The following is a 23401-nucleotide window of genomic DNA, read 5'->3' on the forward strand; positions in this document are numbered from 1 at the left end:
CCAGGATGGGCAGGGATGGTGTCCCTAGCCTCTGTTTGCAAGAAGCTGGGAATGAGCGACAGGGAATGGATTACTTGATGATTACCTGTTCATTCCCTCTGGGGCACCTGGCATTGGCCAGTGTTGGAAGACAGGATACTGGGCTAGATGCAGAGCCGGCTCCAGGGTTTTGGCCGCCCCAAGCAGCCAAAAAAAAAAAAAAAGCCGCGATCGTGATCTGCGGCAGCAATTCGGCGGGAGGTCCTTCACTCCCAGCCGGAGTGAGGGACCGTCCGCCGAATTGCCGCCGAATAGCTGGACATGCCGCCCCTCTCCGGAGTGGCCTGCTTGCCAGGCTGGTGCCTGGAGCCGGCCCTGGCTAGATGGACCTTTGGTCTGACCCAGTATGGCCGTTCTTATGTGTTTGTGTTGGTCAGGCCTTCATCTAGCACCTATCAGATTTCAGTGTCTGGAAGCTTTTCCTTTTAATTTTACCCTGTTACTCTGAATTATTCTGTCCAAAACAAACCTCCTTGATGTTTACACCTTTCAAATTCTTGCAGGCTTTTATCACGTCCCGCGTCACTGCTTGATCCAGCTGCCATATTTATTTATTTCAGTCTTTCTCTTAAACTAGTCCCTTGAGGCCCTTTAATCATTTTTGTTACTATTCCCTGAACTCCCTGCACTTGTCTGGATTGCTTTGGTGATGAGATGACCAGAACTGAGTGCACTATTCTCGATACAGTCACACAAGCTTTATAGATAAAGTTCTATTTTAATCATAAGAAAAATGCAATCCTTAATTTAGGCAACTTGCTTGCTCATTTGCTGATATTTCATACCATTTTTTCTAGGTCATACTACATCATGTTGCTGAATTTCAGGAACATATAATGAACCAACAGGTCAGTGTGGAGTCTGCATACAGCAGACTGGAATATCTCAGGGACTTGTTGGACATCCAGGTTCTGCAGGCAAAGGTACTGACTTCACCTGAAGGTTTGAGATAATGTTCTGTATTACCCAATTTTCCAGCAACGACAGGCTGTTGGTGTGTTCTTAGAATAAAATCTTAGCATGGAATCAGACACCCAGAAAAACAAATCACCCTATTTGAGAATTTATTTTATCATGGACTTTGAAACTTGTACACTAAATAAAAATTCAATTAAGAAATGTACTATTTTGGCAGCAGTGTTAGAATGATGTGCAAGATGTCAGCTTGGATCTGCAATTTTAACAGGTGAACATCCTCCTCCTAAAGGTACTCCCATAAAGTGTGACAGTGCCTGCCAGGAACCCGGGAGGTGGGATGGTCCCAGAGCCTGAGCTCCATACTGAGCCCAGATGTTTACACTGTAATTTTATTGCCCTGCAGCCCAAGCCTCACAAGCCTGAGTCAGTTGACGTGGGCCAGCTGCGGGTGTTTTATTGCCGTCTAGACATACCCTGCATGACTTAGAAACACAAATCCCAATGACTTTTAATGGGTCTTGTGCTCCTAAATCACAGAGGTGCTTTTGAAAATCCCACCCTTGGTATCTATAATGTTTTAATTAAGGGCTGTGTCCAGAAAACTTTAGATCCAGATCCAAACCCTGTTGACATCAGTTGAAGTATTTCAATTGGTTTCATGGGGGTTTGGATTAGGCTCTCTGTCCTTTTGAGTGGCCAGTTTACATAGTCTATCTATTTTAGGCTACTTTGGTAAAAAAAAAAAAGATCACTGGAGTTATCAGGGTGGTCATGTCTGAACACCTCCCTCCTTCTCTTTCTCTTACTTCAAAATGCCTTATGATGTTTGGTCTCCTGAAGTTCCCCTTCCCCCACATCTCAGCTTCTTTTCACTCCTGATGAGTCTGTCACCAACATCTATAGCTGAACTCCAGCTTATTACTCTCAATGAAATAAGGTTATTATACTGCAGGGTTGGAGAGGGAGAGTTTGACCATGTATATGGCACTTGCAAATGCATCCCACATAAACTGGGGACATTAAACACGTGAAATAAAATTAATTTATTTTTTGTCTTAAAACCCTTTACAGAAGCTTCAGGAATGTGGACAGTTTAAAGAGATGGGAGCTGTGGGCCCGTTACCACCCACCCATACACTCATTAGGAACCCCCAAACTATTTGTGATTAGGCAAGCTTGTAGCACAGTGCACACCTCCTAGTCCTGTTATAAACTGATTTGCATGTACAAGGGTTGCATGGAAATATTAAGAGTGATAGGTTGCATTTCCAGCGGTATTAATGACTCACATGTGAACAGCAAGTCTTTGTCTGATCTGTGCTATTTCAGGCGCGTCTCTCTGGGACATCACAATGCTTTGAAAACTACCAAGGGACCAGATTTTATGGTATTGCTGGTGTCCCCCACGGCACATGCGCAGTCATCCATCGAAAACTGATTCCATTGTTGAAGTCTCTGGTTCAGACACTGGAGGAAAACAAAAGGAGTGATAGGTCACTTGAGACTCTAATTCTTCAGTCAGGTAAAGGTAGAGTCAATAATTTCATTTTATTCCAACTCAAAAACTGTTGCCGGAGTGAAAAAGTTCTGATGTGCTAAAAACGGAAGCTCCAATCCTGCAGCAGAAAGTTAAGCATGTGCTTAATTTTATACATTTGAGAAGTCCGCTGAGTCAAATGTGTACTCAGATGTGTAAAATGAAGCATGTGTGTAAACTGTTTCCAGGATCAGAGCCTATCTTTGCAACCATAAAAATAATTTATAGAAGTTTACAAAATTCAGATAATCTTTTATTAGACTATTCAAAAATTGAAGTGCACTGTGTGTACACTCTCTTTTGCAAACCCCCATCCTTCTGGAAATTTCCAGAAGCAAAAAGTCAGTTTTCATCAGAATGATGTTCTTGCTATAGGCCAGAAAGTCAGAATCAAAACGCCGTCGGTTAAGATTCAAAGGAAAAAATAAGGTCTAAATCTTAGAGATTTTCATTCTCTACTGATAAAGGAAGGTGAAACTGCAGCTTATGCCCAAATAAATCTGTCTTTAAGGTGCCAAAGATTAGGAGCATGGTGACAGAGTACTTGAGTTCTTGCATCCATGGACAGCAAGTTATATACCCACGTGGTGCTCGGGCACCAGCAATATTCGGAGCCCAGGGGCCCAGCTCCAGCAATATTTGGGGCCAGGTCTCTGCCCTGGCCCCACCTGCCGCCCCCCCATGCCTCCCCCGAGTGTCCCCCGGCCCCTCCTTGCTGCCCCCCCCCCCGCACCTCCCAGCCCCCAGAGGGAGCAGAGCGTCCCTGCCTCTTCCATCTTCCCTTGCCTCCCTGCAGCCTCCCTTCCCTTTTCCGGCAGGACCCTGCAGCAGCACAGGGGACCCCCCCGCCCACAGTCACCGCTCTTGCCCCATGCTGGGCAAGGAGCAGCCCCATCCCTCACCCCCAGTGAAGCTACTGTCAGGGGCAACAGCCAAGGAGGAGGCGCATGCAGCACCACTCCCCCCCCGGCACCCACCACTGGGGAGGCGAGGGAGATTCCTGGACCTGAGAGGGGCCCTAGGAGCACATGCAGTGACATTGGTGGGGGTGAGTGTGCTGCTGGGGGGGCAGGAAAGGGGGACTCGTCCCCCAGAGCTTGCTGCTGCTGGCAGGCAAAGGGCTGGGGGGAGTCCTGGAGCAGCCTGCCTGCACCCCAAACTCATCCCCAGCCCTGCCCCACCCCAGAGCCCACACCCCCAGTCAGAGTTTTCACCCCCCACTGCACCCTCAACCCTCTGCCCGAGCCCTGAGCCCTGAGCCCCTCCAGCACCCCAAACACCTTATCCCCAGCCCCAGACAGAGCCCTCATCCCCCACACCCCAACCCTCTGCCCCAGCCCTGAGCCCCCTCCAACACCACAAACCCCTCATCTCCAGCCCCAGACAGAGCCCCCACACCTAACCCTCTGCTCTAGCCCTGAGCCCCTCCCACACCCCAAACCTCCCATTCCCAGCCCCAGCCAGAGCCCTCCTCCCCCACACCCCAACCTTCTGCCCCAGCCCTGAGCCCCTCCCACACCCCAAACCTCCCATTCCCAGCCCCAGCCAGAGCCCTCACCCCCCACACCCCAACCCTCTGCTCTAGCCCTGAGCCTCTCCAACACCCCAAACCCCTCATCCCCATCCCCAGCCAGAGCCCTCACCCCCACACTCCTACTCTCACGCTGAGCCCCTCCCACACCTCAACCCCCTCATTCCCAGCCCCAGCCAGAGCCCTCATCCCCCCGCACCCTAACAGTCTGCCCCAACCCTGAGCCCCCTCCTGCATCATGAACCCCTCATCCCCAGCCTCACCCCACAGCCCTCACCCTACCCCTCTGCCATAGCCCTGAGCCCCCTCCCACACCCCAAACCTCTCATCCCCAGCCCCACCTCAAATCCAGCCCCATCCCTGCACCCCCTCCCTCCCCCAAACTCCCTCCTAGAACCTGCACACATCCCTCCACACCCCCTCCCATCCCCAAACTCCCTCCCAGAGCCTGCACCCTGCACCCCAGACCTCCTCCCCCACCCAAATTCCCTCCCAGAGCCTTGGGCAGGTGGGGGGCGGAGTTTTGGGAGGGCAGAGTTTGGGCGGGGTGGGTTCTGGGCACCACCAAAATTTCTACAAACCTGCCACCCATGCTTGCATCTTTACTCAGGCCTGAGGATGGATTTGGTTACTTGGACTATACAAGATCTTTGGAATCAATGGGTGTTAGATGCTTAAAGACCTTTGAGGATCTGGTCTTTTTTCTCTACCTAGAAGATTTCAACCCTGGGAAATCTTGAAATATGTAATCTTTGTGCATCTGTCTCCATTCCATTCCATTCTGCTGCAGAATGGAGTCTCTACTTTCAGCTTGGCAGTAAGAAGCCTTGTGCAAACACAGAAATCAATGGCAAAGCTTTTACTTTCCCTCATGTGAGCATTCAAACTGTAAATTGTGATGTAACCAGACTTGTAGTTACATAAAAGTTCTAACTGCTGTTTATTGACAAACAGAGCTGAAATATACAAGCTATCAAAATGTTGGATACATTTCAGGATGCAAACATTCAGTCAATATGGAATATGTCTGTCTGCAAACCTAGAGAGAAAAACATAGTGGAATTTCCAAAGCAATTTAATAACTGTTTCTTTCCTCTATTTTATTATTCCCCTTTCTCATAATTCAACTTCCTTTCCAGTCTCCCAATATGAATGATCAAATTAAAATGTAAAGATTTTTTCCTCTGTTTTTAGATCTGTAACAAATATATTTTCTTCTTAATGTCTATCAGCCACAATCTCTGCTAAGATCATTAACTGTAAGGTTGGGATTTGAATGATTAGTTTTTCAAAGGTCTTCTCTTCCATGTAATATCTTCAATATAATCAGATCCAGTGCTGTGTCATTCATGTACTGGAAAGGTATAGCTGTTTTATGAATCCTGAAGTAACTAGTAATGCATCACTGATCAAGGACCTGATATATGCTTAAGTCCTGTTGAAGTCAATAGGAGAGAAGTATGTGCATAGGAATGCGGTTGTTCACAGGCTTAAATTTAAGCATGTACTTAAGTAATTTGGTGAATCAGGGCCTACATGATGGCAGCTACAGCATCTAGTTCATTTCACTCTCTATCATTCATCAGTCTCTTTGGAACACACGGAAGATTTCAGTTAAAATGTGGAAGCAGCCCCAAAAGCACTTTAGAAAGAATTGGTGATTATAAAAATACCAAGACTGCATTAAAATAATTAATACAAGAAGAATCAAATGGCCATTCCTCTTCTTTCTTGAACCAGCATTGATTCCCGTTTCTGTAGCGATATTTCAGCTAACATTGCTTGACTATTTCCAGCATGGAAGAGAAAGCTGTCACATAATGTTTGCAAGGTCAGAAGAGGAGGGATCAGCTTGCATAGAGTGCTAAGAATTGCCAAGAAAGAGAGTCAGAATAGATAAGTATGAGCTCACAAATTCCATTCCCTTATAATAATCTAATGTGTTATCTTGCAACATCTATCTCACAATTGTCAGCATCATTAAGGCAAATTCCAAAAAGATGTAGCATCTTTGCAGATCAAGCACGATGGACATATAGTGAACAGCCAGCCAGACCATCCTAAAGGACCTAGCTAGAGATCGATCCAGATGGTACTCGATCTGCATCTATCACATCAGCTACCTCTTTATTTATCTGTCTGCAGCTCAACATCAGTTGACTGGTGCCCTTCCAGTTCTTCTTCATATGCAATTAATCATTCACTACAATGGAAATTAGATTGAATGACCCTTGTATCAAATGTTGGGACTAGTGTTCGCTAGTGCATGCTGTTGAAGCTTATTTATATGCTGTTAGATCAAGGCAAGTGTTCCAAACAAGATTTGCTTTCCTGATCGACAAAGCAATAAAGACTTCAGGAACTTTTACATCCAGGTTTGTGAACTGTGCAGGATTTAGTGACAGGTATATAGTACACTTTATCTTGCTACAAAGTTACGTGTATTCTGTATAATGACTTGTTTACAAATGTTTCTTCTGAGTGGTAAAACTAGAATGAGCAGATAACCTATCTAGATTTGTTCACATATCTGGTTATCTTCTGTCCCAGACTGTTACTAGGTATACTAGAGAGTACTGCAGAGTGACAGATATTAATCTATTCAAAATATTTCATTGAAAGAATTGTGAAAGGGAGCTTGAATGCGCTGAAAAAAGCCAGGAATTCAGAAATAAATGTAAAGGTCCTTTACTTCTTTTTGGTTTCTCCTGAAGGATACTCCTCAAGAAGCACCTTAAAGACATCTACAGCTCAGTCTGAGGCATTCAGGACTGCAGCAAGCCAGGAAATTGCTCCAGCTGCCACTCCATCACCTGTGCTGCCCTCTTTTTTCTTACCAGGGGGATCCCATATACAGCAAGAAATCCTGACAAGGTGAGAAATACTAATTCTTCTTTTTTAAATCCTCCTTGCGGTTTTAATTGGGAAAAGGTATTCTTTGCGTTTTGTCCTGAAGTATTATGTAGTGATGCTGTTTGAGCTTGAACAGTCGCTGCAATCCATCCTATTGGTAGACGACACTTGTCCCCCATATAGAATGTGTATCAGCTTGCAAAGTGCTTTAGAATTCTTCATGATAAAGGCTGCATATAAATGTAAGATCATTTCTTGTCATGCTTAATTTATTTCTGATGTTTTGGCAGGTTTTTTTTAGAAAAGCACGCCAGTGAAGTGGTGCATTTAGAGCTGTCCTTAATGACGGAAGAAATAAACATGATCTGCTACTTTTATGAATCAGCCAAAGCTAAGGAAAAGGAAGAATGTAAAGAAAATTGGGTGAGACTGGTGCTGAGTAAGCCTGAAGTTTTCATTCAGAGTATGGGAAATGAGAGTTTTCTTATTTCCTTGCTGAGTGGCTTTCATTTTTTTCACATCACATGACAGAGATAGAATATCTCCCAAAGCACATAGGAAGCTGAAGCACTGACCATTTCAATGCAAAACATAGAGGCCAATGTTTTTAAAAATGGGGATCTAAAATTAGGCTTCTATATCTATAGATAGATATCTACTTAAGTGACCTGATTTTCAATATGAGCCCCTGCGTGCTGAACTTCAGGCCACTTTTTTATATGAGTTAATTTTTGGCTCATATGTTTAAAAATCTTGGCCACAGTTTAATTGATTATTTTCATTTATGTGGTCTTAAACATTAAACAGCTGAAGCAGAAATGTCTCTGTAGTTTCAGGGGATGAAATGCCGTAAAGAAATGGATGTAGCCAGCGACTGGGACACATTTCTGAAGGAGTTAGCTGAATGCCACCAGCGTGCTGAACAAGCTCTCTATCAGAAGCATTGGGAAGAAATCAAGCAGTCAGGGCTCAGCCGGGATCTAGTAACACCCAAAGACCACTTACGTTCTCGAGATGAAATTCTACATCATTTATCACGGCTTGGTGCTGATTTGCAAATCACAGATTCCCACATCAGATATGATGTCACTAAAAAACAAGATGTGAGTTCAAGGTCTTATTTATATAACTGTGACTAAGCTGTCACTTTACTAGTTTTTTCTTTTCTCTGTAACAAAAACCGGTTCTGGTCTTGACTGCATGTGTCAGAAAAACAGGATTTGAATTTTCAGCCTTTAGTTTTGCCAAACAGAAATTTTATTTCTGATCCAAAAATTAACCCTGTCACAGACAACAATTTGTGGAAATTATTTTATGTATTGGTGGTAAAGTGAGGTAAATCCATCCACAAGATAAGCTGGTTGTAGAATGAATTTCTATGTTTTTTACGTTGAAAACTCTCAGCATCTTAGTCTCTTTTACTCAACAGGAAACACAGTCTTTGGAAGCAGAACTAGCTCCAGACTCAGCAACTCAAATATTACAAGCTTCAGCCATCAAAATAGTAAAGTTAGAAGTTATGAAACAAGTGTGTCTCTATAGAATATTGGATCTCTATAATGAACTCCAGGTATATCCCGTTCATTACTCCTCCATTTCACTACCCTCACATGAGAAGTTAATGCCAATTTGCTAAGGTCTGCATGATACCTTGAGAATATAAAGTACTACATGAACATGCTAAGGATCATTCAAATTCAGACCTTTTCCAGTCAGAGTTCGAAAATATAAAGGAGACTTGAATCGGCTGGAATTCAGCTACAACAGGATAAAGCTCACTGCATCTCACAGCCACATCAGTGGCACAAGCTAAGCACAACCGGTGGCATTTTCAAAGTATAAGACTTAAGCACCCAGCTCTCTGACGTTCACTAGGAGCTTAGTGCCTAATTGCCATTTGTGCGTTTAAAAGCTTCCCCCAACTTCCCAGATCTTTCAACACAGATATTCCTCAGGATGCTTCCTGTCTCTGGTTCATATCTCCACCCGAGACAATCACGTCTTGTTGCCAGTTAGACTTGATGAGGCAGCAGGAGTTTCTTGGTAGAATTCAGAGACCACTACTTGCTGACAAAAGCAATAGTATTTTATTCATTATAATGTAATTGTATTACAGTAGTACCTTGTGTCCCCATATATACACAAAGTAAAAAATAGTCCTTGTCTTGGAGAGTTTATCTTAAATAAACAAGACAGAAAAGAGTGAGAGACAGGAAGTATTGTCTATCCCCATTTTACAGATGGAAAACAGTGGCACTGAGAAATTAAGTGACCCACACACAGTCTTTAGCAGAACTCAGATCTAACCCAGATAATCCTGATTCCCATGCCTTAACCACAAAACCATCTTTCCTCCTTCTAAAGCCGTGCATGTTTGGGGCGTGGTTTGCCAGGCGTGTGCAAAGTTTGAGCTACTTCCCGCCGCCTTTTGTAGTGCCATTTACATCTATGCTTATTCTATATTTAGGAGTCCATCTATCAACTGTCCATGCTTACTGTGCACACACAAACTCACAAAACATATTCTGCACCCTGATCCTCTTCAATCAGAAAGCATGGGATAGAACATGTATGTCAATAGAGTGGGGTTACAGTATAATGTACTCTGCCTCATGAGTTACACAAGAGCTAGCTATAGACTCAGCAACTCAAATACTCAATGCTAGAAACAAAATCTCGAATGTAGCAGCCAAGGAACATTTATTTTTCCATATCACTATGTTTTCTCTCTTAAGAGACAGACCTGTCCAGAACGTGTGTTAAGGATTCTGAACACTTTACACTACAGAGCTACAGGAGAAACTGTAGCCCAAGAGGTGGCCCAGATTACTGAGAAGCAGCAAGTGGAGAGAGCTGTGGCTTTTCTCCAGAAACACCACAAAGAAGGAGACTTACTTATTGGTTTAAAGGAAGAGTCAGAGACTGAACTGAGGAATATGCAGACACAGTTCAGACTGGAGCTTCAAACCCAAACAGAAGAAAAGGTACAATTGCTTTCATGTTAATCTCTCTCTGTTTATGCTGCTTTAAAATAATGGGCAAGCACATGTATCTGACCATTGTATCAAATGTAACATTGTTGTCTGTGGTTTGCAAACATTTGATTCATGTATTATCCACACAAAAAATGGTAACAAGGATTATCCAGCTTCATCAGGTTTCTGTATTAATAAGTGTGAATTCTGTGGGGCTTTTAATTGTATAGATTCCCTTGTCCTTCAGTACAGTTAATTTATTTTTTTCTGTGACTGCTATGGTCAAACTTTTGCAGGCAGAATTTGAATACTTCAGAGCACTTAGTAATCTACAGGGAACCTAGTCTTAAAGAGTTTGCAATGTTTTCTTCCTAGGTGCAAGCCAAGGAAATGCAAGTGATTCAGGAGGCTGAAAGACAGGAGTTACCAAATCATATTGAGCATGTGGCATATTTTATCCTATCTCAGAGACACTTGCGGCAAACAGTAATAGTGCTACAAGACAGCTGCAGATTCCAAAAGGCAGACTTGTGGACACAGACTGAAGAAAGAAACCTGTGCGAGCTTGTCATAGATGTAAAGCCCTTTTTTGTTGTTATATTGCATGTGTTTATGTTTTAGGATTTTTCAAGGATTGTTTCCTTTCATAGAAATGGGCAGCTCCAGATTACAGTATATCATATAGTCATTTTTGTAACAATTTACACATGCCAAACTGTACCTGAAATCTTCTGAAAAGTAGTATGGTTTACTGTATATGGTGTTGATTTGGGACTCAAGATATCTCCGGTCTGTTCTCAGCTCTACCATGCTTTGTGCCCATGAGCAAGTCACTTTGGGCGAGAGTTTCAAGTGTGGCTTCTAATTCTGGGTGCCCAATCTGAGATGCCTAAGAGGTAACATTTTCAAAAGTGATCTGAGAGCCTAAATCCCATAGAAATGAAATGTGATGTAGGCTCCAAAGTGCCTACATCACTTTTGAAAGTGGGACTTAGGCTCCTAAATCATGTAGGCACCTTTGAAAATTTTACCCCTAGTTGTTATTATTTATATCTGGAAACCCCAACAAAATGTGCAAGTGTTTCCAAACATAAAGGAATACATAATCCCTGTCCCACTGAGCTCACAGCCTAAACAAACAAACAAACAGAGGATGAGGGAAGGAGCACAACATATATACGGTTATGTTAACAAATATATATATGATGTGTAAACTAGTCTCAGATTACTCATTAAACTCGTCATTGGTATCAACAAACTTCCCAAGGTGTATTGGAAACTGTGTGAAAAATAACAAGCTATCACTTTAAGAGTGAGGGATTTTTTGATCCTAACTTCATGATAGGGAGTTCTGAGGGTAGCTATGTGATCTGGATTGTCTGAATCAGCGTGTAGACAAACAGCCTAGAATAAGATGGGGTGAGCTGTGCCTCTCTGTTTTAGGGAGTAGCCTGTTTTGTCTCTCTCTCTGGTTTTGGGTCTTGTATGTTATCGTTCTGAATTCTAAGTAATAAAGTAGAGTTACATTGCAACCTTCAAGCAAGAGGGTTTGTTCATATCTAATTTTTCTGTGTGTAAGCTATGAACATCACACTTCTCATAGGCATTTTGGCAGCTGAGGGGTCATCAGGAGAGACCGGAATGTGGAGAAGGGAGTGGCCTTTCAGATAAACTTAGGAAAGTTCCAATTTTGAGAAGTGCTGAGCGCTCACAGCTGTTGACTTTACATGGAGTTGTGCATGCTAAGCACTTCTGAAAACTAGCCCCTAAGGCTGGGACTGTCAAATGAGCCCCAATGGAAGTTAAGCACCTACCTCCTTTATTTTTATTTAATAATTTATTTATGTGTAGATTTATGTTGGGCTCCTTTGAAAATCCCAGCCTGGGTTTCTAAGGTTGACACCCAAAAATAGAGGTATCCACAATTAGAAACCACTTATGCAAATGCAGGCCTCCGCCTCAGTTTGCCCATCTATAAAATGGAGACAATAATGCTTTCTCACCTTTGTTAAACATTTAGAGATCTATGGCTATAAGGTGCCATATAAGTGGTAAGTATTATTATCTGCTTCCTATTGTGCTTGATAGAATTTTGGAAGATCCTGTAGTTCCTATACCTTTCTTTAAGTTCTCAGTGAGCTGGCTTCTGGAAAGTAAAATGACCTTCTAGAAAAATAAAAGGAGCCGTGTTTTATACTTACGTTCCATGTTATAGGTGTTGTGGAATATTTCAGGTAATGCTGGATGGCAGTAACACATGGGCTTTTTGTGTTTCAGGGGTCATTGGTTGATGATGATATGAAGGGCATCTTACAGCTATTGAAAGATAACATGGAGTACAAGCTTTCAGGGCTGGAGCTGAAACAAGCTGCCAGATTATTACAACTGAGAGAGAAGCAGATTTTGGAAATAACCAAATGCCTGAAAGACCACTCTTTGGACACGGTAAAATTGAAAAGAAATTATCTAATGATAATGACCAAAATATCCACTCTCAAGCTCTGTAGATAGCCTGTTTGCTTCCAATGTTTTTCTTAACAGCCCATGCAAAATTCTTAGTAACATCTTGGCACTTAACGATAGAATGCATGCGATAATTTGAAATGAGCACAATTGTTTGTGCAGATCTGTTTTTGTACAGCTTAATATTGAGCCATGGCTTTGTTTAAAACTTTCAACTTGTGAGAACAACAATTTAAATGGATCAGTATCAGTTTTGTTGCACTGGGCTTCAAATAACCAAAACTGATGAGAGACTCATGTTCAGTTTTAGAGTTAGGGACGGGTGGTCAGAGCTCCTAGGTTCTAGATCCAGTGTTGCCACTGAGTTCCTGCGTGGCCTCTTGCAAGTCACTTAATCTCTCTGTGCCTCTTAGTGCATGCGCAACGTGCCTCAAGTGGCACGTGACCAGGATTCATCACCGAATTTGGTCCGGTGGTTGATCATTAGCTTCCCCAGCCTAGGCCACGTACTAACAGGGAGCACAACATGAACACTGATCCATATCCCCCCCTCTCTGTGCCTTCTTTAATGTATCTGTAGAATGGCATTATAATACTTACCTGTCTTGCAGAGGTATTATAGAGACAAGGTGGATGAGGTGAATCTCTCATTGGACCAACTTATAAAAAATATTACCTCAGCCATCTTGTCTCTCTAATATCCTGGGACCAACAAGGCTACAACAGCACTGCAGACAATTTACAGGGATATTGTGAGTCTGCATTAATTTATTTTAACAGAGCACATTGAGATCCTTAGATAAAAGAAGCTAAGCAATTATCTTTGTTACTATTATATAATAACGACATTCTTTCTGTGAATAAAATTCCTGTTTTTCTCTTCTCTTTTTTTGCCTTTCTGTGTGTATACTCTGCAGTCTGTGGATGAAGCTGGCTTCACAGCCAATGATCTACAGGAATTCAGAAAGCAGAAAATAAGGGGACTGAAAGAACAGCTCAAAATCTTCATGGGCGATAAAAGAACTAAGGAGAATACTTCAAGCAATCCTGATCCACTACAGGTAGAAAAACAGCAAATTCTGTATCTTTTCAAACTGAATTGATTGCACCACATGCATGTCCAAGAGTGTAACGATACCTAAGCAACAACTGCAGCCTATATAATATAGATTATACTGTATACTATGTTGTTGTTTTTATATGTCCCCTTTGGGCTTAATTCAGTCTGAGCATTTGGTAACACAGACTTCAAGGTTGTGATGCTGGAGTTCAGATACTTGTAGCCTGAGCAGTTAAGGGCTTGCCACAGTGGGTCATGATGATGCTTACTGCCTCCTTTCTTCCATGCCCCCACTCACAGCTCTGGGAAGTGAGCCATGCTTATATAATAACTAGCTGCACATCTACCCGCAAAATAGGACTTCAGTGGTGCATGTGCCTTGTCCTGGCCATGTACACAGGGCTGACTTCTACCACTAGAGAACAAAGATATTGCCATGTGGGAAGAAAAGTTCGGGCCTTTCTACTCCATGGCATCCCATTCTCCCTTAAAGGGAAACACAGAGGTTTGCTGTCATTGGGTTGTCCCATCTCTAGTGACAACCATTCTCACTCTAGCTAGTGCTGCTTCACACTTGCTCACTCCTTGCCTTTTATTGGCCCATTGTATGCAGTGCTTCTAAGTTCTGCCCCATAGCCTAAAACATTAGGGAAAGTGAGGGCCTCCTACACAATCAACATGTGTAGAGGCCACATTTTTTTTTAAACTGACTCAGAAATAAAGGGCCAAGCCAGATGTGTTTGAATAGAGCTGTATCAACCATCCTTATGACATAATGGTAATAAATTAGCTCAGAATCCACAGTATCTGTCCCAGACAACATGATACAGATTTGGATGTCACAGTGGCTCCGTTACATCATCATACAGTCAGTTAATGTTTGCATTATAAACTCCAGTTTAAGAGTGGGAGCAGGTATTTCATCATTTAAGAAATCTAGAGGAAAACTATCTTAACTGCCAATAATCAGAAGTATTGTGGACATCAGTGGTACATTTTTTACAGGAAGAACTGTAGGTGATTGACAAAAAACATTCTGCCCTGCAGATCAAAAAATCCACATTGGAAAGAGAAGATAAAATAAGTAAAGGGAATGATATCTGGGAGATTTTCCAAGCAAAGCAGCTGCAGCTGGAAGAATCTCACCAATGCCAAATATCAGATGAAAGAGTGAATCTGCTGTATCAGCTGGATCATGGAGAGCTGAGGAGCTGGATGAAGAACGTACGCTGTAGTCCCAAAATTTGCATTTTGCAGCATGACGGCACATGCAGTGGAATTCCCTCATAGGGAGTTTTTAATACTTATATTTTTTTTAAGTTCTATATCCCTTAGAAATGATTATGCATACTCCAGAAATGCCATAGATAGATAGTTTTATGATTACCATGCTGCATGGATGAATGAAATTTGTAGAAAATAAGGGTTACAGTAGTTGGTAATTGTCCATAAGTAAATATGCACTGGTTGTGAAATTCATTCAGATGCAGAGTGATAGTATGATGGTTTTGAGGCACAGATATAATATGTCTTATAGCAACTGATGCATGCTATTTAGAGGGAGTTTCTAAAAGACTTTGAGAGATCCTGAAGCCTTACACCAGGGTCGTGTCCTATGGGAGAGTCTTACGGAGAGTGAGATTGTATTTCTCAGAGATCTCACCCATTATGTGTTTTACAAACATTTACATTTTTCTCACAATTCTTGTTAGAAAATGATGAAAGAACACAATGAAACTGTGGCCTTCCTGCAAAAGGCTTTTCACCAGGACCTGGAGAAATTGAGAAGGAGGCTAGAGCCGGCAGAGAAGAAAAAAGAGAAACAGCAAGAAAACAGCCCTGCGTCATCTGCAGCTGCATCCTCATCAGACAAAGAGAAACCCAGCCAGGCAGAAGACCAGGTTCTATCTCTCTTGGCAGAGAGTAGGTCTGATTTTTCAATAGGAAATGTAGCTGATCCATAACTCCTTGTTGCAAGGAATATGCATTATGGGTATTATTGATGTTTTAGTAATGAAATAAACATTCAGATCACAAGTACAGTACAGGATGAATGAGATGTTATGTGATCATCTGAAGAGATGCCAGTCTCTCAGCTAGGCAGTAACTGGAAAACACATGCAGAAAGTAAGGGCAGAAAATTGATCACCCCCTGCATTACTAAGATTTAGGTGTGAGAATAGACCGTTGCTTGGATGCCAGCAGTATCTAGGATACAAATACATTAAATATTTAACCAGGATGAGTTTCATTCACCTCCATAGAGTTGAACTGAATCACCAAATTTTAGAAAAGTTCCTTTTGCACCTGCCATAGGAGAAGTTAACAGGGACTTGAGGGGTACCAGGGTTTCACTTTCCTTGGAGCAATGAGCAGAGTTCATTTATTAGGATCGGGGGAATGAATCATTCAAGACCAACTACCTGTGGTTCCAGGGACCACTAGTCATTTGTTTATTCATTCGTCAATTGCAGGCAATAGGCGTTAGCATAATCTCATAAATACAAATAAATGGTCCAGATGATATAAAATCCTTTTCTCTGTGTCACCTACAGTCTGGAATATACGTAAATCGGATAAGAGATTGGAAACAATTGCAGGGCATAAAGGCCCCTGAGTGCAGCAGCTTATGCAGATTCAGCTAACAAATAAGAATTTGGAGTGTACCATTCACCCAAACTGGCCCCAGTGCACTTGTGTCAGTCCAGTCAGGAACCTTTATGCACTTTCCAGGAGTGGATCAAGATCCATCAATCATCAGAGCTCCACACAAGGATATCCCACCCCATCCTCTTGATAGACTCTGACCCATTCCTGTTTCTTTAATCTTACCAAGTGAGAGAACCCAGCCAACAAATCAAACTTTGGTCATCTTAAAACTAGTTACTAATAAAGTAACCCTAGATTATAAATAGAAAAATCATAGCTAGATTATGGAATAAGAGAAGAAAGAATTATGTAAAGCAAGTATGAGCATCTCTACAATTCTTTGTTGAGAATTTCACTAACACATCGTGTATGTTGGCCTCATAGATGTCAAGATACTGAAGCAAACTGAACAGTTGTTGGCATCAAGGATTATTCTCCTGAATCCCCAGTTCAGGTCACCTCTTCTGTATGGTAAGCCCTTTACGCAGTTAAGTCAGTACATTTGAATAATATAGCCCCCTGAGAGTCACTTCCTTCAGTATGATTCCATCCATGCTACATCATTTTGTATCAAACTAGTATCCTGTGACCTTTGTATGATGCTTCCCTATCTCCACACAGTAGCCGCGGTGTAGACAACAGTTACATAAATACATGAAGCTAAATGTTGCATTCCTTAATTAATCAAAACTCCCATTAATATGATAGGAAACAGAATTTGGTCCTCTTATAGAAAATCATTTTTAATATATTTAAGATGTTTTAAATCAAATTTCTTTTCTCTTTTCATCAATCAAAATGTATCATTGACAAACAGAATGCCTTTAATAAAAAGCTTCATAAAATTACCAGGAGTATTTTCTATGCAGTCCAAGCAGGAGTTGTGGAAAATAAGAGATATTTATTTTACCCATTTTATTCATAACAAACACTGCGGAGAAGATAACTCTCTTTTCAAGTTATTTTAAAATCTCTTTAGTAACCAGCACTTAGATTTGGGCAAACAATTAAACGGGTTGCTCAAAATATTACCTTCATTGCACCAGTAAATTGTTTTATTCCAGGATATGAGATTCTTATTTGCCTCATGCACACACTGTAAGAGACAGTTATTTTTCACAATTATATTTTTATATTTATTTGTGTAGATGATGATAAAGCCAAATATATGAAATCTTCTCCACTTCTCACTCTTCTGAAAGATGTGAATGACCAGCTCCAAGCTCATGCGATGGCAGCTGGGCTTCTGGAAAGCCATCTGCAGGAAAAAGGTTAATTTCCTTCCCTTCTGTTTTTAATGTACATTTTTAGCACAATTCAGTATAACATTGGGAGATCTCTTTCTGTGTAAGCTTAGAGTTGGCTACTACTCATATGTATTGGGATTAACTCATCTCCAGCACGGTAGATGTCCTAACGTCATTTATGTTTATTCTGTGATGGAAGTATGGACTAATGGTAAATACAGGGGGATCTGAGAGTTTGGGGTCAATTCCTGCCTTTGCCAATGATTTACTCTGTGACCTTAGGCAAGTCATTTAACCTTTCTGTGCCTTGGTTGTATAACAGCACTTACCAGTTTTACTGGATGTGATGAAATTTGGTTAGTTGTAAAGCTTTTTGCACTTTGAGATCCTTGGATGGAAGGCATGATACATCAGAGTCGCTTTATTTCCTATTAAACAGTGATGCTATAAACATTAGGAGAAGTATAGTAGATTATTCACTGACCAATTGTGTGCTTAACAAGCCTCGGGCTTTAGTCTAATACAGGGGTAAGTCTGGTCATGTTTTAACTAAATCTGAGGGCATTGCTGCAGATCTAGCCACCTTCTCTTTGTCACACAGGTTACAGGCATAAAGTGCTCTTATCATATACCTTTTAACAATGACTCTCATGCTTTCAAGTAAACAACTTACTTTCATTTCTCTCTAACAGGAACAGAAAGATTCCACTGACTAGGGTTAAACAATCACAACGTATAATGCAGACTCTGAGTGTGCAAATATAACAGCCTCAGAATTAAATAAAATGACAGTAATAAATAGATAATAGACAATTGAGTATTCTATTCTATATAAGTTCTTACACCATGCTCAACACCATAGCATCTGAGTGCCTTCCAGTAATGCATTGAAGGATGTGACTAATATCTGTCACATACTGTTTTCTTTCATCCTCTCATCAGGAGAGAAGAGTATGCAGTGGAATTGTCTTGTTTGGTAGGGTGTTTTGTTGTTGTCTTTGTCATTTCTATTACTAAATGTTGTATAAATAGTCCAGAAAATGGGTTGTGTGTCTTTTAAAAGTGTTTGCAATGAAATCAGTCTTTCCCAGAAAGCTCCACCTGCGCATTCATCTTTTCCCTTAATATTTCGTGATAAAAGAAAATGTACATTGGTGCTAAATTGAAATGTAAAATGAAAATAAGTGAGTCAGTTGAAATGCTGTTGTTCTCTGCAGACACAGGAAGTTCTTTTCATGATATATTGGATGCTCTGATGACTCATAAAGGTGAACTAATACCAGTTCATCCCCCAACGCTTTCTGCAAGAGAGTTTGTAATATACCAATATGGCATCTCCATTCTCCAGTTTCTCAGGCCTCATATCAATGTAAGTTTAACATACTACAAGAAAATATTTCCATTCTCAGAAGGAAGCATGCATTTGTAGAAAAGCACCAATAAAACCCAGCAACATGCTGCAGGAAACCCATCCATTGTAGGTGAAGGATGGATAGAGAATGCTCAGTGAGAGATTCAAAGGAGTCAAAGCCATGTTTCAGCTACAGTAACTTGGAAGAATGGTCATATGGCTACGGTACTGGGCTGGGTCTCAGGGGATTGCGTTCAATTCCTGGCTGTGCCACAGACTCTTTGTGGGACCTTGGTCAAGTCACTTGATCTCTTTGTGCTTCAGTTCCACTATAAAATGGGCATAATACTTCCTTTGTCTATTTGGCTTTTAAAAAATTTGATACAGGGAATCTCCTAGGCCTGCTCTACACCTAAAACTTAGGTTGACTTAGCTCAGGGCTGTGAAAAATTTCATTGTGCAGAATAGTTAGATCAGCCCTACTGTAGATGCAGCTACAACCGCTTGAGGGGGTGGATTTACTACAGTGATGGAAAAAACCCTTCCATCGCTGTACTAAGCATCTACATGACAGCACAACAGCAGTGTAGCTGCAGCTGTGATGCGGTAGTATTTGTAGTGTAGACATACCTTTATATCTGTGCTTGTACAGCACTAGCACAGTGGGGCCCTGATCTTGGTTAAGGCTTCTAAAAGCTACTGTAATACAATAAATAAATAATAATAATGGAGCACTAACCACCAGAGCCGCTAAGCTCGAGTACACTTTGATTTATTTAATTAGAAAATTGGCAAGATGAACTCCAGTGATACGCTGGGGACATTTTAAACACCCTCCATTTTCATGCAATATTTGTTGGCTCTGCTTCTATTGAAAATCAAAGCTGACATTTAAATTAATTTATATCCCACTAATCCATCTGACTTTGAAGATATGAAGTACATACAAATTTTTACAGAAACAATTATTTTTCCCTTAGGCTCCAGAAATTAACCTGTGTGTTGCCTCCAGCATACCTCTCAGTAACACCACAGGCAATGCCTTCCAAAACTCTTTCTTTTATCAGGTATGTCAGCTTAGATCCTTGTCAGCATCCGCAATATTGTCAGATATATTAAATTTTTGGATTAAGGAGTGAAATGCAAATACGCTTCCTATTTATCAAGTCATGGCACATTTGATTCCTTCTAGGAAAAGATTGCTTAACAAAGAAACAAAAAATGTCGCTGTGAAAGAACCACCTCTCATCTGCCAGTGATATGTCCCAGTTAGCTAATCGAGCTCTCTAAGATAGTGGTCATGGGGCTGTGTGCCATAGATGGGTCATACTCATAGCTTGAGAGGGCTGGTAAAATTACTGTATATCTAGCGACAATCAGTTTCAGTTTTCGAAAGAAATCTTTTCAATCCAGATTCTGCCACCCTTACTCACACTGAGTAACACCTTACTCTGCCAATAGCCCTAATTGAACTCAGTGAAGTAAGAGTGCTATGAGTAAGGGGTGCAAAATCTGACCCATAACTATTACTTATTTCTATATAGGGATTCTGAGGGAAGAGGTGAGGTTTTGTATCATGGTATAGTTGGGGAAGAGGAAATTCCCTAAAAGTCTTCACACCCACTAAAATAATCTAAAAGTGTGTTTTCTCATGAGAGAAAAATGTAAGGGTGCACACCAGCCTGTCCTGAATAAAACCCTTTAATGGTTGCACTTTCTGCATATGTTTATCCCCAATGGACTCTAGATAGTCTGTCCAATGTCCATGAAAGTAGCAGCCCAGCCACTGTAAACATCATCTCATGTTTCTAATGCTGTCTTGTTGTCTCTGCTCTGGATATTATTTTTTCTTCTCAGATTTCAGAGAACAAATTATTCATTTTAAGAGAGTATCTGGGTTGTGTGGGCAGCTTCATTCTGCTGCTGGTGCACTGTCTGGCTCACGTCACTGCTGCTGACCTCAGCCATGACTCCAGCCCCGCCTTTCAGAGACTGTTTTATCAGGTATAACGATACACTATATATCCAGTTACATTAAGGCACTAACTCTTTGCAGAGATTTACCTTATTAAAACCAGGGCTCTCTTTGGCACCTTATGGCATTGCTTGGAATAATAAGCAGTAAGGAGGGAGGTGGGATAAGATGCTTACCTGTTGACTGCAATGCAGACAAGTTTCCTGGAGAACATTAGTGGCACGGTATCAATAACATATGATGATCATGCTGGAGACGCTGTCAACAGAATGCTGGAAACGTATCCAAAGAACACGGCTTCAAACTACATGGCACCATATTGTAAAGCAACAGAAAGCTCCAAAGCAATGTGTACTCATCCCTTCAGTACAAACGATACTGATTCAGAAACATCTGCAACACGCTTCTGTCACTGGGTGGTAGCATTGGGGACAACTATATTTCTAGCAACCTACTGCCACCGCGGTGCATGGAAGTCTCAAGTGGTTGGGGAAATGTATTCAGAGTTCTGAGCTGGGATATCATTGCAAAATAAGACCTGCATATTACCACTCCTGGCCCAGAAAATTTAGCCACTATCTAGATCTCTTTGTGTGGGATTCAGCTTGGGCCGCTGGAGATTCATAGAATCCAAGGCCAAAAGAGTCTACTGTAATAATACAGGCCATAGTACTTCCCCAAAATAATTCTTGTTTGAGCTAGAACATATCTTTTTTTTAAATGATCCAATCTTGATTTAAAAATGGGCAGTGACGGAGAATCCATCACAATCCTTGGTAATAGTTCCAATGGTTAATTACTCTCACTGTTAAAAATTTAGCCTTATTTCCAGTCTGAATTTGTCTAGCTTTAATTTCCAGACATTGGATCTTGGAGATACCAGTTATCCACCAATATATCTCCTCGGGCACACAAACAGAGATGTGATTCCCCAAAGGATTGCCTGCAGAAGGCTATCCTTGGTGCTCACGCAAAGGTTGGACTAGCAGCATTGCCCAGATCCCAGCACCGTGCAAATACCTCACATGGAACTCTGCTGGTTCTGCTCATGCCTGACCTGATATTCTAATCATGAGTGTCTCCTGAAGAGAGACTGTTAAGAATGCCACATTAACCCACATTGTGTGGTGCATTTGTGATCTGCACATACATTCTCAAAGGACTAACTTAAAGCAAATAAACTAATTTCTTTTGTGATGTGAATCTAGGCTTCCAGAGCTGAAAAGTTATTGTTCTAACCCGTTGTCCATCTACTCTCCTTTTCCTCTCCCTTCTCCTTGTTAATTATTACTTTTATGAATGTTAGCTTTAAATATTTCTTGGACAAATGCGTTCAGGCTTTTAAAAATAATTTATCTCCATGTCTAGGCACTAAAGGCCTGTCTCAGTGAAATGTTCTCCCTTAGACTCCGGATGTCAGCAGTTCTCCAGGACAATAAATCCTCTGTGAAGATAAGTGAGATTCTGTTGAAGGGAGAACCATTTTCTGGGGAGAAACTAAATCTCATCTCTCAGCTTTTTGATGCAAAAGTAAACTCCGCCAGAGAGATGGAGGTGTCCGAGGAGGTAAGTAGAAAGGTTATGAACCCTGGTATGTTTCAGTGTCCCCAACCTTCTTACTGCTTCACAGACTGGAATTCTAAATCAGATCTTAAACTCACATTTCCCACATCATTGCTCAGTAAAATCAGCCTTGTGCAGAGAGCCAGCACTAGCTCTAGGCACAATTTAAGCTCTCAGGTGGGACTTAAATGTAGGGTGACCAGATGTCCCGATTTTATAGGGACAGTCCCAATTTTTGGGTCTTTTTCTTATATAGGCTCCTATTATCCCCCCCCCCCCATTTTTCATACTTGCTGTCTGGTCACCCTACTTAAATGGTGCACAATTCTGGCTCTGCACAGAGGTGAATTTCACCCTAACTGGTGTACATATTGAATATAGTCAGGGGCCTGCTTAGTGCCAGGCCTGCTAAGACATCCTTCGGGTTAGGGTTAACAGCAGTGGAGCTAAACCAATTGTCCAATCTGCACAATGGGTTTATTTAAAGCTATTGCCACATACAATTCAGAACTAAAGCAAGCAACAGTGTCCCAAAGGCAGACAAATCCCTGCTGCATTCAGTGTTTAAAGAATAAATGTGACCTCTAAGCATCCAGGTCATGCAGTTGAACATTAAACACACTGTAAATCATATGAAGCGTCTAACCCCAGCAGCTTCCTTTTGTTTTCTATGTCAAATGACCTTTGCTGGCTGACTTTCATTAAAGATATTTTCTCACAGAAAAGACAATATAAAGGTCTCTTTCGATCCCGTTTTCTACCAGACTAAACAAGGCCTGTCACAATGTCTTTGTTGTAGGGTTTTTTTAAACAAGCAGTAGATGAAATCCTCAGCTGGTCAGCGAGGCGGACTTACACCAGCTAAGGATCTGGCCCAGTATTTTTTTTTAAAGGAATGGTAATTCTGTTCCTCTGCTTGCTTAGCATCTTAACATCACATGTTACGTTCTGAATGGACAAACGTACAGAGATTGACTAGAATGACTCATGGTTCATTAGACTTAGAGGTATAGCAGGGTTATGGAAGAGAGAATCATTGTTTCTGTAGCAAGTCTTATTCAAACTGCCTCAAAAGCTGACGTTTCATCTGAAACTGTTTTGGGTGAGGAGGAATTCAGAATATCCCAGGGCAGTGTAAAAAGCAATGTCTTTGAAGATAAATTGCAGACAGTCCATAAAGGGCTTTTAAAACCAATACTGACGTGTCCTCCCTTTCTATCCCTATTGTCTGGTGCATGAA

General features: G+C 41.5%; 1 protein-coding gene across 1 annotated transcript in view; it reads left to right on the forward strand.

Moving 5' to 3' along the window:
* LOC122173896 (uncharacterized) overlaps nucleotides 1-23401 on the forward strand; it is a 37635-nt gene that overhangs the window by 11952 nt on the left and 2282 nt on the right. Inside the window, exons 11-28 of the mRNA XM_042852003.2 lie at nucleotides 837-962; nucleotides 2287-2479; nucleotides 6740-6899; nucleotides 7169-7301; nucleotides 7709-7981; nucleotides 8308-8448; nucleotides 9614-9862; nucleotides 10229-10429; nucleotides 12131-12298; nucleotides 13234-13377; nucleotides 14424-14600; nucleotides 15089-15299; nucleotides 16410-16496; nucleotides 17174-17296; nucleotides 18490-18641; nucleotides 19604-19690; nucleotides 20481-20627; nucleotides 21967-22164. Coding sequence (XP_042707937.2) covers nucleotides 837-962; nucleotides 2287-2479; nucleotides 6740-6899; nucleotides 7169-7301; nucleotides 7709-7981; nucleotides 8308-8448; nucleotides 9614-9862; nucleotides 10229-10429; nucleotides 12131-12298; nucleotides 13234-13377; nucleotides 14424-14600; nucleotides 15089-15299; nucleotides 16410-16496; nucleotides 17174-17296; nucleotides 18490-18641; nucleotides 19604-19690; nucleotides 20481-20627; nucleotides 21967-22164 — 2970 coding nt within the window. The remainder of the gene's footprint in view (nucleotides 1-836; nucleotides 963-2286; nucleotides 2480-6739; nucleotides 6900-7168; nucleotides 7302-7708; nucleotides 7982-8307; nucleotides 8449-9613; nucleotides 9863-10228; nucleotides 10430-12130; nucleotides 12299-13233; nucleotides 13378-14423; nucleotides 14601-15088; nucleotides 15300-16409; nucleotides 16497-17173; nucleotides 17297-18489; nucleotides 18642-19603; nucleotides 19691-20480; nucleotides 20628-21966; nucleotides 22165-23401) is intronic.

The sequence above is a fragment of the Chrysemys picta genome, chromosome 16 (assembly GCF_011386835.1).
Source record: "Chrysemys picta bellii isolate R12L10 chromosome 16, ASM1138683v2, whole genome shotgun sequence".
NCBI classification, from domain to species: domain Eukaryota; kingdom Metazoa; phylum Chordata; order Testudines; family Emydidae; genus Chrysemys; species Chrysemys picta.